At 37.0% G+C, this 17,047-nt stretch overlaps 1 protein-coding gene across 4 annotated transcripts; it reads left to right on the top strand.

The window, feature by feature from the left end:
- Nucleotides 1–324: 324 nt before the first annotated feature.
- lhx6b (LIM homeobox 6b) lies at nucleotides 325–8,673 on the top strand. 4 transcript variants are annotated; one of them, XM_068311054.1, is made up of 9 exons: nucleotides 325–592; nucleotides 1,180–1,306; nucleotides 1,850–1,981; nucleotides 2,229–2,350; nucleotides 3,951–4,171; nucleotides 5,449–5,549; nucleotides 5,665–5,760; nucleotides 7,046–7,217; nucleotides 7,991–8,673. In XM_068311054.1, the coding sequence occupies exons 2-9, from the start codon at nucleotides 1,304–1,306 to the stop codon at nucleotides 8,071–8,073; spliced, it is 930 nt and encodes a 309-aa protein (XP_068167155.1). In that variant the 5' UTR covers nucleotides 325–592; nucleotides 1,180–1,303; the 3' UTR covers nucleotides 8,074–8,673. The 4 variants fall into 4 exon arrangements, with proteins under 4 accessions (XP_068167155.1, XP_068167156.1, XP_068167157.1 ...); XM_068311055.1 differs by having other exon boundaries at nucleotides 325–669; XM_068311056.1 differs by having other exon boundaries at nucleotides 325–1,306; nucleotides 3,954–4,171.
- The last annotated feature ends 8,374 nt before the right edge of the window (nucleotides 8,674–17,047 follow it).

Genomic DNA, 17,047 nt, shown 5'->3' with positions numbered 1-17,047 from the left:
ACTATTGAATTTGCCTTTTATACCAAAATAAGTATAAAAAATGTTCAGAATGACATTCAAAAGTATTTAATAATGCGTTTTTAAAAATAAAAAAAATTCTGCGTGGCTAAAATGCTTCACACCTCTTATCTTGTATTAATCACCCATCAGCAGTGATTCTGTTACATGACTTCAGTCAAAACAACTCTGGCCTCCGATCAACAGACAAAGAAAGGACCAAACGAGACGCTGTACCGCTGCTACATCCTCTGAACTGGGTGTCAACGAGGCGGGGAGGAGAAACGAGAGCGGAGCTGCACCGAGACTTCGTCTGGGAGGTGCCACTGGTGCCACTGGTTTGACTCTCTGAGTCCCGCAAAGTTGAAGAAGTGGGATTATAGCTCCTTATCGCGTTGGAGACAAGGAAAGCAGAAAACCTGCTTTAAAAACAAGCTCCACGGAATTATGGATATTTTTCCTGTGATGTAATCTGGAGTAACTTTTACTGGACGGTGTTTTAGCCGCTGATGGGAGGGTTTCTCTGAGGAGTATTTCTTATTCACCAAGGCCGTTTCTTCTTATTTTACTGCCTCCAATGTTTATACCATAGCTGGTAATTAAAATAATCTTGCATTCCAGCTAATTTCGACTGAATGAAGGACAACACGGACTCCGGATTGCCACCAAAACGTAGAATTTTTTTGCAGTTTGTGAATGCAGCTGTAATCACCCAGGGGAGCCTGGAGTACTTAAATGGGTCCATCATGAGAATGAGACAATCAAGCTCCTTTATGCCTCAAGATCAGCTGCAGTTTCTGCACATTGTCTGTTATGAATAGAGCGATCTTCAATTGAGCCACTCCACTTTGGAGATTGTTCGATTTTCGATTACACTGCTATTGAAATTAGGGATGCGTCGCTTTTTACGCGCTTAGCTTCGTGGCTCGGTTAGGCCCTTTTTTTTTTTTCCTTTCTTTTTTTTTTTTGATTGCCAGATGAAATTGACACTCGGATTGCCACTTATCATGCGACGCATTTCAATCCATTGCTAATTGCAGATGTATTTTGGTGCCACCCTTTCTTTTCAGCGCGTTTGATTGCATGGGGGAGGAAAAAAAAAAATCCAATTGCGCTCAATGGAAATTGCTGAACGTGCATAGTTTCTCCTTCTAATTGGATCAAATTTTCTTTTGTAACCAGGGTTTAAATGCAGGAGAAACTGATAGTTGTTGTTTTGGACCGGATGTAGTGATGGGGTAGAGATGCGTAATGCGCACAGCAAACTCAATCATCTGTCCAAATAGGCAGCGTTCAAGACCTGAAAATGGTGAGTCACAAACATTTTCGTTTGTAACATTTCGATTTCTTTGTGTTTTGATGATTCTTCTTCTCAGCTCGTTTCATACACTTTGTACGGCGGGACGACCTTCGAAGGACTGTGGGATTATTGTATTAGTAATCATGGATATCGATGGGAGGAATATCTCTAGAACTCAAACGCTTACAAACTTTCAATCCAGTTGCCACTGTTAAAATGACCTCTGGATAAAGAAACGCTTTATCCAGAGATAAGCGTTGTTGTAATAAAGGTTCAAATAAACGTAAAGCATTGACTAATAAAGGTGAGAGTGATGATTGTAGCTCACATTTGAGTTATTACATAAACCCTAGAAGCCGTGCGCAAATGTTTTTTGGCTGACTAATATTTCAGAGCTTCTTTTTTTCTGTGTACCACAATTCCCGGTCAATATTTGCTTTCCTTATCTTATTGCTACGCCTATAAAATACTCACACACACAAATAACAACAACATTAAGCTGATAGAAATAATATTGATCAGCTCTTTGCTGAAAACTCACTTTTGACGCAGTCTAAGTTGGAGGTGAAGAAGGAGTCCGAGGAGTCGAGTCCGTCCGAGGCCGCCTGTCTCTGCTCCCCCCCGGTCGGGAAACTCCGGTGCGCCAGCTGCGGGATGGAGATCCAGGACCGGTATCTGCTGAAGGTGAGAAGCAACGACCGCTTCACTCTTCATTTGGTTTGTACCTTCTTCTTTTTTTTCTTTTTTTAAAATTATTACGTATTTTTGCATCTAAGACTGATACAATCAGTCATTTATTTGATTTATTTTTTTTTCTAAATTATTTCAGTTATCTTTATAAAGAATGCTATGGCACGTTATGATCCTGTGTTGATTATCGGACATCCTCCCCGCACGCAGACACGCATCAGCCCGTTTTCAACCTCCACAGGTGAACAACCTGAATTGGCATTTGGGGTGTTTGGAGTGTTCAGTCTGCAGAGCGTCTCTGCGCCAACACAACAGCTGCTACGTGAAAAACAAAGAAATTTTCTGCAAACTCGATTACTTCAGGTAAGATCACCTTTCATTCTAGCTTTCTTTATTCTTAAATTGCTGGTGACTAAACTGATCAAATAAAGCTGACAGTAGACGTGGAAATTATATATTTTAATGAGACTATATAGGACCCGCAGCCAACAATTCCAGTACACGCCATCACCGTAAAATATACGTTTTATTTTTTCCACAAGGCCTCAAAGAATAATCTGCCAGCATCTCTTGATAGCGAGTGACGTTTAATTTTAATTGATTATTTTTTATTAAAAATAAATAAATAACATTGAAATGAATCAGAATACATGTATTGAAAAAATATGTACAGTAATTAAATGGATGTAGTAGTTTATCGTTTTGGTTTGAGATAAATTAATTTATCAACAGGTTTCTTAAATTTCCTGTTTTGAGGGAAGGGTTTGTAAATCCAGAATGTAAATAACAAATACATTTTTAATGAGAAAATGCAAAGCATAAAGAAAAAGAAAAAGTTTTTTTTGTAATTATTATTCTCTTTCTTGCATCTACGTAATTCTAAACACTGAAACTAATAAATCTCTCCTTGCATTCATCTTGAAAATGATGCTTTTTAACTATTTTCTTTAATTATATTTATATAACATTATTCCTGTTTTTCCTCGTAATAATCAAAAGCCTTGTGGATTTAAAACATCACAGAGTATAAGTATGTCATCTAAATTGGTTCTAGACATGAATGATGATTAAAAAAATGAATTTCGCATTGGAGCAGTGATTGATGACCTGTGAATTATTTTGTCTAAATGATAAATCAATTGTATAAATTTTTCCCTCTCTGTTTTTACAGTTGTTTTCTTTTCTAAATCAACTTTGCACACATTTGTTGATTTGATTAAAAAGATCTGGATTTCACTTGAGAGAATGGCAGCTTTCTCGGTGGGGTAAAAAAGTGTTTGCCATTATGAGCTTTTAGTCTTAAATTGCTTTCTCTACATCTCTCTTTTTTGGCAGAACATTTCTCAGCAAACAACAAGAAAAAATATGTTTTGAAAAACATGAAATCATTGACAGCTGTAAAAATCAGCTGTCAGTGTTTTCATCTGCTCACTGTCACTGGTCACTTCAGATCAGTGAACGAATCCACCCAGTGAGGCGGGTGGCTATCCTGAAAGTCCAACAGCATTCCAGTGTGTGTTTTTATTTTTATTTTTAAAGAAACAACATGTAGATTTAGGAGATTGTAATTTTGATTAGCTCACATGATGAATATTCTCTAATGAGGTTATCCTTAATCAGATATGACACATAAAATCCATTGGCCCAAACAGAGCACTGCTCAGATGAAGCGCCTCTGTTTTAACCCACACTAATTTGCTCAAGATCTCTTTACATTCTGACTTTTTATTGTATGGACTATCAATGTCAGGGCTAGCAAAAGTCTGGTTGGGGTAGAAAAGGTTGATACACTCATTACAGTTACCTCAAAACCCACTGCAAATAGCACTGAGTGACTTAAATAAACTAACATTTGGATCGTTAGGATATGATTTTTATTTCCAAAGTTACATACAGAACAACTACATTTGAGCTCTGCGGCTTGATGCCAACCTTCACCTTAACATTTCCTTCTTCTTTGCAGTAGGTTCGGAACAAAGTGTGCCCAGTGTGGTCGCCAGGTGTACGCCAGCGACTGGGTCCGGCGGGCTCGAGGCAGTGTGTACCACCTGGCTTGCTTTGCGTGTTTCTCGTGTAAGAGGCAGCTGTCCACAGGGGAGGAGTTTGGTCTGGTGGAGGGCAGGGTGCTCTGCCGCAGCCACTATGACATCATGCTGGACAATCTACGCAGGGCTGCAGAAAATGGTGAAGATATGCCTTTTTATTTTTTTAATTACCAAAAAAAAGATGAAGAAAGAAATTCAAGAGTCAGAGCATCAGTAGCAAACAGGAAAATATTGGGTTCCATTCGTCTGCTTGTCTTCATCACTCAAATAACATTTTTAAACAAACCTTTGTGAATTCATCAAAAGTAACATGCATATTTCTATTTAGGGATATTTTTGTTCTATTTTTAATTTTTTAAATTTATTTGATCAATTTCTACATTTGGAATTACAGTCATTCTGGTGATTTGTTATGTTTGGGGTTTTTTTCTGTTTCTGGAACACAACTCAATAACCAAGTCCACAGACGGTTCCTTTATTTTACCTGAGGAATTGTCACAGTTTTCCTTTTTTTGTTTGTTTCCATGGTTACATATTCTATGAGTGAGATTTGTGTAAGTTAAGGGTTTCCAGTGTTTAGCAAAAAGACGACTTGTCTTTTCTTCCACAAACCTTTTTCTAAACATCACCGATTTACTGTTGACTTCTTCACAATACACAGTTCACATAATAGACAGTCCTGAGCATTTCAGGTTTGTTTTCATCATGAAATCCAAACATTTGGTCTTTTTTTAAACTTAAAATGAAGATGCCAGGGTTGTAAGATCAAGTTAAAGACACATAATGCTTGATTTGTCAGTAAAGGTGCAGCAGTAAAAGGAATATGTTTTATGGTTGTGTTGTACAGTATTTCCCAGTTAGTCTTTACTTATTTGACAACCTGTAATTGATACAAAACAATCAAATATCTTTTTCCAGAATTCTTGTTGCTCAGAAATATCATAAGTACAATAAAATGGTAACAAAGCAAGTAAATAGAAAGAAGAAAGGATATCTGCAGATAAAGACACTGACCCACATAACAGATGTGATTAATTTGTTCATAAGCACTGTTGGTATATAACTTTAACTGACACATTTTTTAAAAAAATCATAGAGGATAACAAGTTGAAGGAAAATCATTAAGAAATAATTTACTATGAAGTCCACATAGATCATGAAATCTACCTCATATCCTGCATTTTTTTTTCACTACAGTGGGAGAATGGTCAGTGTTGGGCTGTCACTGTGGAAAACATGGCTGTAATTGTGCAAATATTTTGGACTGTGTGGCTGTTGGCAAGAGAACATTGTATTTTAAATGAGTTGTTTGGACAAATATTCTGTGTCATGACTCAGATGTGAGCTGTAACCAAGCAACATCCCAGTAGAACCACTGAAATGTGAGTGACAAGCTGAGATTGTGTTTCCTTAAAGGCACAGGACTGACTCTGGAAGGAGCGCTGCCATCTGATCAGGACTGCCAACCAAAACCAGCCAAGAGAGCGCGGACCTCATTTACTGCTGAGCAACTGCAGGTACGATGTGGTGTCAGATTTGTGTGTTTGAGTGTAGTTTAGTGCTGTTACCCACTTTTTACATGATATTGCATGTATGCATTAGCTCATGACTGAGGACAGTGTGTCCTTGCAGGTGATGCAGTCTCAGTTTGCCCAGGATAACAACCCTGACGCTCAGACGTTGCAGAAACTGGCAGAAATGACGGGACTGAGTAGACGAGTCATACAAGTAGGGAACGATGAGTCATATGGTTGTAAAGTGATACTGTTAGACATTTGATTCAATCACAGTTCCTGCTGGGGATTCAACCACTTTGAAGAGATTCTGAGGTGAAAAAAGAAAAACATACAGAACATTAGCATTTATTGGTTGTCATTTTTGTGTTTGTTCACATTGACAGTGCTTCTTTTGAAATTGTTGAGATCTGTTTGTACATTAACAAATTCAAGGTAAACTTTTCCTGATCGATGCATGTGAAAAGGAAAACAGATTTAAGATACCAGGTGTAATGGATACTGGATCCAGAGCATTGTCTCCACCAATTGCCTCAACAATTTCTAAAAATAATCTCCAATAGAATTTTCATGATAGAGGGTCATCATGTTGTTACTTGTAAACCTACAAAATTAAGTGTGTTGTTTCTATGAATTTGTCAAATTTTAAGGATTTTATGAATCCAGACTAGGCCTCCAGGATCTTTGATTTAGGGTAGCTCTGACCATCAGGTTGGAAACCATTGATTTATTGAACCCTCTCTGACCCATGGGATTCAGTGAAGAAGATAATTAACAGGTTTGCTCTTTAGAGTGGGATGAAATTCATGATGTTTGTGACAGAGGTTTGCACGCAGGCTCATTGGTCCATTAAGCTGTCAATCAATAAATCGTTAGCCCTGGTGATTATTATGATATACGGTCACATTTAGTTGTAAACCAGTCATTACTAGTCATATCGATCTTCGTTTTTTAGTTTATTTTGTGTCTATTTGTACTGCAGTTACGTTACTCACTAACTGAATATTTGATGATCCACATCCAAGACGTTGAGCCTTCTTAGCCTAAACCCTAACCCTAACCCTAACCCTAACCCTAACCAAACCCTTTATTTATCAGTTGTCAAGCTGCTGTATTCTCTTATATCGGCTCAGTTCCACCAAGACCTCACTGCAGTCATTGATTGACTTTTTTACAACAATATTAACATCTTTGCATTTCTGCAAGAAAACCCTATTTTTACACAATCCATTTACTCTGACTCTATCCATCCAATTAATGTCAGTTTTTTTGAGTTTTTGTTCTAAAAAAGTAAAAAAAATAAATTAAATTTTTCATGCTACAAACAGGCATTTGAAAAATTTAGAATAGGACCTAGGAGCTTGTGGGTAAAATCCTGTCATACTACTAGAGTGAATTATCTGGCACAATCAAACAAACAAACAAACAGATAAACTTTGGTCCTGATTTCCAAAATGTTTGTTGTAAATTTATAATATTACATCTGTAATATTTCCCAGGTTTGGTTTCAGAACTGCCGTGCACGACACAAAAAGCAGCCACCTCTGAGCAGCTTCTCACAGAGCGCTCCACTATCCAGGATGCCTCCATCGCTGGCAGACGACATCCACTATTCACCGTTCAGCAGCACAGACCAACCACATCTGCTGGCCCTGCACGGATACCTGGACAGTGAGTGTCAGGTCTTATTGTTCCCAAGCAGAATAACACACTTTTTAAAAGCTCTGATTAAAGAACTTTATGACGTCGCTGTATTGAATCACTCTACCGTCTCCTTTACTACTATTGAGTGTTTCTGTTTCACGATACCTAATTTTAATATTGCACCACCTTTCATATAAAAATATTTACTACACACTATATCCAATAGATTTATTTCACAGTTGTGGTTCTTATATAACAAATTAAGCTGATAAATTTAAAGATAAAATATATATCAACTGCACATAGCCTAAAATCTCAAGGGCCATAATTTTGACCCTTACTGTATTACCATTGGTGTCTTATTTCTGATAGTTTAACAACATTTGTGTAACTTTTATGACATGCATACCTTTGATGGTACATAACTGCTTCATGCTGCAGTGTTAGGATGGTAAAGGATCAGCCACCACTCACAATGCTTACAAAATGCGTGGTGGCATGCTCTCGCAGCTGTGATGTTCAATTAAGAATTAAAATATAAACAAGTAACATTAATGAGAGAAATAATTCATGGGACAAAGTGTGACCGCGTTTTTAAATGTGTTAAGGGTTCATTTTCATTGGGTATATAATGACTGTTATAAGATCAAATCTTAAATGCATTTTTAATATCTTTCCTGACATCACATTTGTCATATTTAAGATTTTTTTACACCAAATTCTGTGTGGTCTTTAACTGAATTACATGAACAATTTCTCATTGCTCCGCAAAGTCATTTTGCATTTTCCTTTTTGTGCAGCTCATCCCTTTTCCGTCCTTACTGCCTCAGGCCACTTGACCCAGCCATCCATCTCTTTACCACAGCTCCCAATCAGCCGCTGAACTCCTCTCATCTACATTTTGGGTCGTCCCACTCTGATGTGAAATTAAATCCATGGGGAGGTACTGTCAGTCATCTCCATTTGGGAGACTAATCCCTTGGAACAACAGAGACTTTTGGCGATGGAATTTCAACCTGGTCGGATTCGTCGCCATTAAACTGCTAAGCTGAACCTAACCTCGGGCTTCAGAAACAGCAGATTGAGGCGACTGGAGACACGTTCCACATCCACAACAGCATCATGATTTTTATGTTACTTTGATTTTCATGACGCAAAGAAGACCCGTTTTATTAGACTTTTTCCACTTTTTCATTGGACACAAACCATCAGGTCAGAATTTTGTATTCTGTTTATCCACTCACACAGTATGGTCTCTAAAAGTAAAACAAATGAGTATCGTAGCAGTATTATAATAAAACCTTAACAGTGTTTTCTTTTGCTGATGTGCACATTTGCAGCTTTATTGTTGTTTGTGTTGTTGTAAGAAAATGGAAATTCTTATTTATTCAGAAAAAAAACTTCTTTTAAAAGCACTTTTGAACATGTCTTGAAATTCAATATTTCAATATTTGTACAATGTAAATACAGTTTAATAAAAATGTTCCAGAGCTGTTATGAAACAACAGTGTTCAAATCATTAAGATCTGATTAAATTTGTGTGTGTGTGTGTGTGTGTGTGTGTGTGTATGTGTGTGTGTGTGTGTGTGTGTGTGTGTGTGTGTGTGTGTGTGTGTGTAAAATGTTGTTACATAAAACGTTTTCAAACGTTTTCATCTTCATTGAAAACAAATTGCCAAAGGACACTTTTCACACTAAACGTCGCCTTACGTTATTCTGTTCCAGGAGACGCGATGTTAAACCAGAGTAAGTTGTATTACGTTTTCTCCAGGCGAAACCTAAGATAGCCATACCCACTTCTGTACCGTACTTTATTTATGAATGCATTTTCAGTAATAATATGATATTATGTTTTTTATTTATTGTACAGTTGATTTGATATTGTGTGATTTTAATGGTTTTCTACTGATTTTATAGTTCCAATATTTGTGGTGGAGAAACAAGAAGTACAGAAAAAACGGCGTTGTCTCTCAGGCTGCCGTCTCTCAGGCTGCCGTCTCATCTTCAGCTGCTTCCTCAGCTTTGTGGGTCACTGGGGTTGCTACGGGCTACTAACATGATTTTATATTTTTATATTTATTGTACAGTAACATGATATTATGTGCTTTTAGCAGTTTACAAGTGGTTGTACATTTCAGATATTTGTGGCGGACAGATGGAAAAAGGAGTAAAATGACAATCTTGATTTTTACGTATGTGCATACAGTATACTTATTGACATACAGTATAATGCAGAATGACGGAACTCTGAGCATCATTAGCCTAAGTACATCTGTACCTGTATTAATTTTTGAAATATGAATCTGCACAGCATTTCCAATTTACATTTAAATAACAAATAAATTATAATACCTAAAGTTCATATTCACTAAAGAATGATTTTGGATTTCTTTTTTCTACATTTTCACTCTGGTCATTGATTGGGCAGCTTGTTGTCTGCTAAAAGGCCTTTCAAAACAGATAATCTGCAATTATCAAATCGTGTGACAGCACTTAAGGGTGTGTGATGGGAAGACTAAATTGGTTACTTTGAGTGTAAGAGTAAGAGCCTAATTTCCAAACCGATCAATTTGTTTTTGTTTTTTGGAGTAAATAAAAATGAGTCCAGTTTGCCACGCCCTTACACTTCTAGTTTTATGGTCTTCAGAGTAATCAGAGTACAAGAATGTTTGATGCTGATATTAGTAAACGTTGATTTAAGTGAATATGATGATTATTACTCCTACATCAGTTTATATATAATACACCTAGACATAAAAACAAAAAAATGTTGGTGACAAGGTTGTTTTATTTAAAAATAGTTGCCCAATAGGGCATATGTAGACTAAAGGAGGATAGATACCACCCCCACATACAGTATGTAGATTTAATGTCATGCAGCCAGCCAGTTACGTTAGCTAGAAAAATGGCTGGTCATCAAAACCTGCAAATTACTTCACTGTAACTCTTGTTGGTAAACTGAATGGCGATTGCAGACCTCATCAACTAGGTATCATTAATCATGAATTAACATTTTGACAGGTATGTTGTTTACTGCCATTGTTCCTAAGTGTTTTTCATCACAGGGACCTAGAGGGTCTGCTGCCTAACAACTACAAAGTTCTGGATTCAAATCCACCTCAGAACCTGGGATTTTAGTTAGTATGTTCTCACCAATGTCAACTTGTGTTCCCTCCACTGCCTCCAGGTAGTTTTTCCAGGTTCCTCCTACCACCAAAAACAAAACCATGAAATTTAGGAAAACTAGATTTAACTGATTGTCGGCATGAAAGTGAGTGTGAATTCTTCTTCTTCTTTGAACTGGCAACTTGGATGAATGAATGAAGGCTCAAATTAAAAGTTGTGCTGAAAGTAATTCCTGTTTTCTCAGACAGGTTGTTTAATTTTTCTTTTTTTAAAATAATTTTTATATTTTTTTTAAATAATTTTTTATAATGGTTTGTGTCAAATTATTCTCACAATTATTTTATTAATAATCAGTTCTACAAAATCTCAGAACCCAATAGATGATAGAAGACTTCAGATCCCATGTGACATACCAATGCTTCCTTTGTTCATGTTCATTGTCAGCAGAGAGAGAAACAGCTACCACCTGCATTGCCACAAATGCAACCATGTCCCCAGTAGAAACTTTATCCACAACAGCAGTTCCCCAAAGGCAGAACAGCTGTAGCTGTGTTTGCAGTGATTTCATTAAGTCTCATTTTGTTGTATGAAATTAGTTTTAAGCAACAAGTACATGAAGTACAGTGTTACTTCATCCCTCTCTTCTGTAGCATCTTTAGAATGTCCCCCACAACTCTAAGTGCATTATAACTCGGCTGAACCACTGTTAACTGGTCTTGGATCAGAGGGAATCCAAAACATATTGCTTGGGAACAATAAGGCACTCAGCCCCCCCACCTTGGCCCTCTGCAAAGGACTGAGAAATGTTAATCCAAACAACAGCACAACCCCCCCCACCCCCCACCCCCCCAAAAAAGCAAACATGTCACATAAATGCTGAAGTAGATAAAGCAGTTCTTCAATGGATTTTGTTCAGAATTTGTGTTTGAAAATAAAAATTCAGTGATTATCAAACTAGTTGATAATAATCAGGTGAGATAAATCTATGCAAGTCTAACCTCAGGCCAGTTATGTCTGCACTAACGCTACAAACAGACTTAAGGGAATAGTCCGGAAATACATATTTTCTTCATTCTTCCTGACATTCTTGATTAAAGCAAAAGTTTGAAAGCATTGTCACAGATGTACAGTCAATATGAAGCAGTAAATGGAAGAAGATGCTACCTTGGTTAAATCCTAACAAGACTGGGATAAGTTTTCTCTGTGGAACTACAGCAGATGGATATTGAACAACACATTTGATTAAATCAAAACATCAAGACATCAGGACTTTTTGCCCCAGAATTACCATCCTGCAGACAGCACAGCTACAGCAGATAGAAACAAGCACACAGTTGTTCCCTTTTATCACAGAGATTTAATCAAAGATCACAAACAATGACCTGAGCAGGCGTGTAGGAGTATCTGTGTATGGATCACTGGCCCATTTTTAAGTATGCGACATGTGGGATTTGTGAGCAAGTGCACTGTTTGACCCGAGAGAGTTCGTTGTGACTCATGAGAGGACATGAACAAAAGATAGATGAGCGCTCATCCTTTTACAAACTTCAAGCCAAACATTTTTTCTAATCAATTACTTTTACTCACTCCAGGAAGAAATCAGTTTGGGGAAATGACGCTCCTCCTTGTGAAATCTAAGAACAAAAGTTGTCTTCATGCTGAGCAGAGAGATGATTATCAGGCTGACACAGTTTGGGCCACCTGCCAGCACTACACTGTAAAAATGCACAGATACAAGCTCTTAAGACAGAGTTTAGACATGTCTCTTCTCGTGCACAAGCATCCCTAAGCGTTTAAGCTACTCTGTTTAGTCATCATGTCATGCGTACCCTCTGTGATTGGCAGCCTCAAGTGGTTACAGATGAAAGTGGCCCCCCCATGCTAATGAATAGGCCTCTGATTGCAGAGTCGCTCAGTCTCTGAATTACAGCATCCCCCGCCTAATGAGCAGATACACTGCAGTGCCCCTCGTCTCAGAATATTCACATTTACCTCCTTCAGACTGATGAGCTCTCCTCTGCTCAACAATCAACAAAACCTCTATGGAAGATTGCAACATGGACCATCTTCATCCTCCTCCTCCTCCTCCTCCTCCTCTTCCTCCTCCTCCTCCTCCTTTTCTTCCGCCTCCTCCTCCTAAACCTCCTCAGGTTTGTTTCAAATGCTGCCATATGCTGTTGTGTTCTTCCATGTTTTTCCTGCCCACTTGAGGGTATTTTTTGAGTGAACTGATGGAGCAAAGTATGGGAATGGTTGATGAGCAGTTTCACCTCAATTACAATTAAAAATAGCCATAAAATTATTTATTTTTCCATCAAGATGCAAACATAGATATATTAGGATCATGAGCTCAGTTGACTTATTTTAAAAGTACATGATTATGATCCTTATCGTTGTACAGACAGACAGCTATATACAGTATATTCACTATCTCGTGATGACCTAAATTGTCAAATTATCTCCTAGGATTGTATATAAAAATAACAGAGAGATGCTGAGTCTTGGTTTTTGTTCTGAAAAATAAAATAATAATGAACCCTCTTGACCATCATTTGAAAATTACATACACCCCTGACCCCCTACAACAAAATGGACAGCTAATTCATCAGTTTAATTCCCCCAGAAAATTACATGAGTAAAAATAGAATGAACTGTAACATCATTAAACCTTCTGAAATTCAAATGAATGAAATTAACATCCATCCATCCATCCATCCATCCATCCATCCATCCATCCATCCATTCTACTACATCACTTAAATGACCTTTAGTCTATATTCACTCCAAGTCATGAAGAGAGGAACAGCTACAGTACTTAAACTGGTTAGCTTACAGGAAAGATTTGTAAAGCAAGAGTGTATTGATTAAACATACTGTATGTTCTGGCCTTTGAAAACCATCCAGAGCAACATGTTTTTATAGAAACAACAACTAACATTTTGAAATCTCAATAGGGACAACTGTCAGTCAGTCATCTTCAGATTACCACCGCCATATCCGCCGCAGCGGGTCACGGGGAGCTGGAGCCTATCTCGGCAGCATAGGGCATGAGGCGGGGGACACTCCGGGTACGACGACAGTGCACCACGGTGGGAACAACTGCTTGATTTTTATTTTTTATTTTATACACTTTACTAATCCCCATTTTTACCACACTCTACACACACTGTTGATTTAATTGCATGCATGTACAGTATACATTGTGTGTAGAGGCCCACAACACACACACACACACACACACACACACACACACACACACACACACACACACACACACACACACACACACACACACACACACACACACACTTTATGACTTTATCTCTGAAAGCATTATTTCTTCATATATATCTCAAAAATAGAATTTGCGAAATTTTCAAGTTATCAAAAGGTCCAACCACCTATCATGGTTTATATAGGTATATGTTTTGGTGAAGCTAGTATTTACTGTTAACGATGACCACTTATCCCATTATTTTACGTTGAGAGATAAAAGCAGTGACACCCTCCCTCTCTCCCTCTCTAGGCATGGCTTGAACAACTGGGTATACAATGACAAATTAAATAATTTTTTCACGTAATTTTATCCTTTACTGCCAGTTAACAATCACAAAATACAAAGTAATTGTAAGTTTGGATGTAAAAGTGCTAGTGAAAGAACAGATTTGCATGTTGGCATTACCATACACAATAGTTCCTATTATTCTATCAGTAGGAATTATATGAAGCAGGGTTTTAGGGTTTTCTCTTGGGTCCAATATAAAACTACTGTTTTATCACATTTAGTGTTTGTCACTTTATGTTTCCCTTTTTTGGTTTACAAAGCTTTATGCCCCAGCATCTAGATTGTATTGAGGTTTGTCAAATGGGTTGATTGTTGGACGTCTCTTATCAATATAAACAGTGCTCAATTTGTTGCTGTCAGCCAGCTGGGCCACAATGAATTTACTTTGTGGTTTGTTTGATTTTTGTTTATTTGTTTAAATGTGGATATTACACAGGCCTAACATTTAACCTCCATCTGTAAAAGCTCTATTCTGGATTCACTATCAAAGTTTGAACGCCAAAGTTGAAAGCCAAAGTTCTTTTTTCTCTGCACTTTGGCCAGAAAGTGGAGTAAAAATTCTGGGAAAACATGAAACTATTTTGTTTTGCCATATCTGACAGTAGCAGCAGGAGAAATAACTGATACAATTCACTTCATCGAAGCTGACTGCCAACTGTACACCATATAAAAATAAACAAGGTGCCATAGAGCAGGTTCCCAATGTGTGTATTCTGGGTAGGCTTTATAAATTTGATTTATGACACTAAAGCATAATAAATCTCCTGAGGTGTACTGGAAGTACAATTTCCTGTGAAATACTGCATGTTTGGAAAATATGTCATGAAAACACAATGGAAGAAACGTAAATCAATTTGTTTAACTGAAAAAGTGAAAATCAGCCACGAAACGTCTTCACGAACTTTCTTAACATCCAGTGGATTGACTTAAACAGCTTTTGGATAACCATGACCTGGATGGATGAGAACTTACACAGACATATCAATTTGCAAGTTTGCATAATGAGCACATGCATTCTCTGATCATAATGTATTTACCTGCTTTTCAGTGAAATAATAGTAATATAGTATAGTATAGTATAGTATAGTATAGTATAGTATAGTATAGTATAGTATAGTATAGTATAGTATAGTATAGTATAGTATAGTATAGTATAGTATAGTATAATAATAATAATAATAGTAAAATATAATATAATAATAGGTTATGGGTTTGGCAAGCAGGATGAATGGATCTTACTTTTGTAAAAATTCTCATTTTTCCAGAGGTCAAGTGAAGAAATTCTTCTTTAATTTAGGCTACCCTGTACTGAATACTTTATTAAATATGATCAGAAAGAGTAGGATACAGTACTTGTTTAACTGAAAAAGTGAAAAAGCCACACCATCGGGGACCATACACATATACAGTTCCCTAAGAGTAAAATCACAGAATTCTTGTTTTGTGCATTGAAAATGTTTGCATCATAATGAAAACAAGGTGATGACCTGCACCATTACGGTCGGAGGTTGATTGCAAAAAATAAAGTTAGAATGTGTCACTTGAAATGGTGAATTTATAAATACCATCTGACGACCATAAAATATTTGATTGTTTGAAGCTTGGGTTGACATTTGGCTTGTCAGATTCATTTTTGGGAAAATATGCATTTGATCCTCTTCATGCTTGTGGTGTGTCTTTAAATACTAATGTACTTTTCATCCTTTGAAGTGTATTAAATACTAACTAATTCGTCTTTCATAGAGCAATAACAAAGTATTAAAACAACACGTCCGTATTCACATTAATTTGAAGCTGTTACTCAACAATATACACTGCACAGATGCAGTCACTCATTGTCCTTTTTATAGTGTGTTTGATCGATGCTTTGACTATTTACCTTTATAAAAATTAATATATTGTAGAGTCCTTGACATAATGTCATAATGCAACATTTTTAGCTTTCCAATCAGAGTCATTGACACAGATCATGCATTGCAGAGCAGGTGCGTTTCAAGTTATTTCCTGTAGTAAGTTATTTATTTCACAAGGTGGCAGTAAATCCATTCTACTTTTCAGCGCTGGATTGTGAAGTTATAGTCAAATAACAGTCAAGTGCTTCATGGTGACTCCAAGAGAAATAACATTTGTACATGTTGTAGGACCAATCTATCTGTGATTAACTGTATAGCATTGGAGTACAAAAGTCCAGCATTTAATAAAATGTTTAACTATCATCTGTTGGGAATATTTTGAACAAAATTCCTCTTAATTGTGGACAATAAAGTAAACACAGTTAAAGTAATCGTTAGTCAGTTTACTCTGTGGTAGCTAGACACATGCTGTCTTCCTGTAACCTACTCAGCCAAATGAAATGCTAATAAAACAACTTGTGACATAAAAAAGACTTCTTAAGTCTTTTTAAAAAATTTTTTTTATTTATTTATATTTTTAACATTTAAATGCTTCATATGACTATGTGATCATGACAGATGCCATTTTTGTATGATTTTTATGATTGTTTAAATGTGTGCACAGGCAAGGAATTTGGGTGGAAATATGGAAAACACTGTACCAGGTCAAGTGTCACTGGGTGATCTGATCCTTAAAAGAAATTAATCCTCCCCAGATACTTTTTATACACAAGGTGAAACAGGATTATGCATCTTCTAACAAGAGATGGGCGATAACTTACACTTATCAAAGTACAAGAATGTGTGTGTATCAGTCTGTCTATGTGTCACAAGTAACCTGGTTTCCTGTTCAACCAGGCCCACGCCCCATATTTCTCAGGGGTCTTCACTTTCTTTTCATTTTGTCCAACCATTGTTCCTGCTTCCTCCAATTCCTCCTCTTCCCATCAGGGCAACCTCAGGTAAAGCCAACTCCTCCTTTGCTCAGAGAGCACTGTGCCCTATCTCAATGAGATCACTGTGGAGTCAGCACAGTGACTGTTTCAGCTTGCTCGTCATACTGGTTTGTCCAAATTTAAGCATCTACGTCAAACAAAGACAGAATGAGATTAAGGAGACATGATTCCAAATATTGATCTAAAAGTTAGACTACTGTATGTTGTATAGAAATGGTAATAGCACTCAACAGCTTTTCATCATAATACTGATGACTCAAAGTCAAGTCATTACTTTTGTGTCAAAATTGTTTCAATTAATTTGATAATCATAGCAGA

This window comes from Antennarius striatus, chromosome 3 (genome assembly GCF_040054535.1).
Source record: "Antennarius striatus isolate MH-2024 chromosome 3, ASM4005453v1, whole genome shotgun sequence".
Classification (NCBI taxonomy): Eukaryota; Metazoa; Chordata; class Actinopteri; order Lophiiformes; family Antennariidae; genus Antennarius; species Antennarius striatus.
Note: the sequence above shows the minus strand (reverse complement) of the source record. Positions and strands in the feature narration are given on the sequence as shown.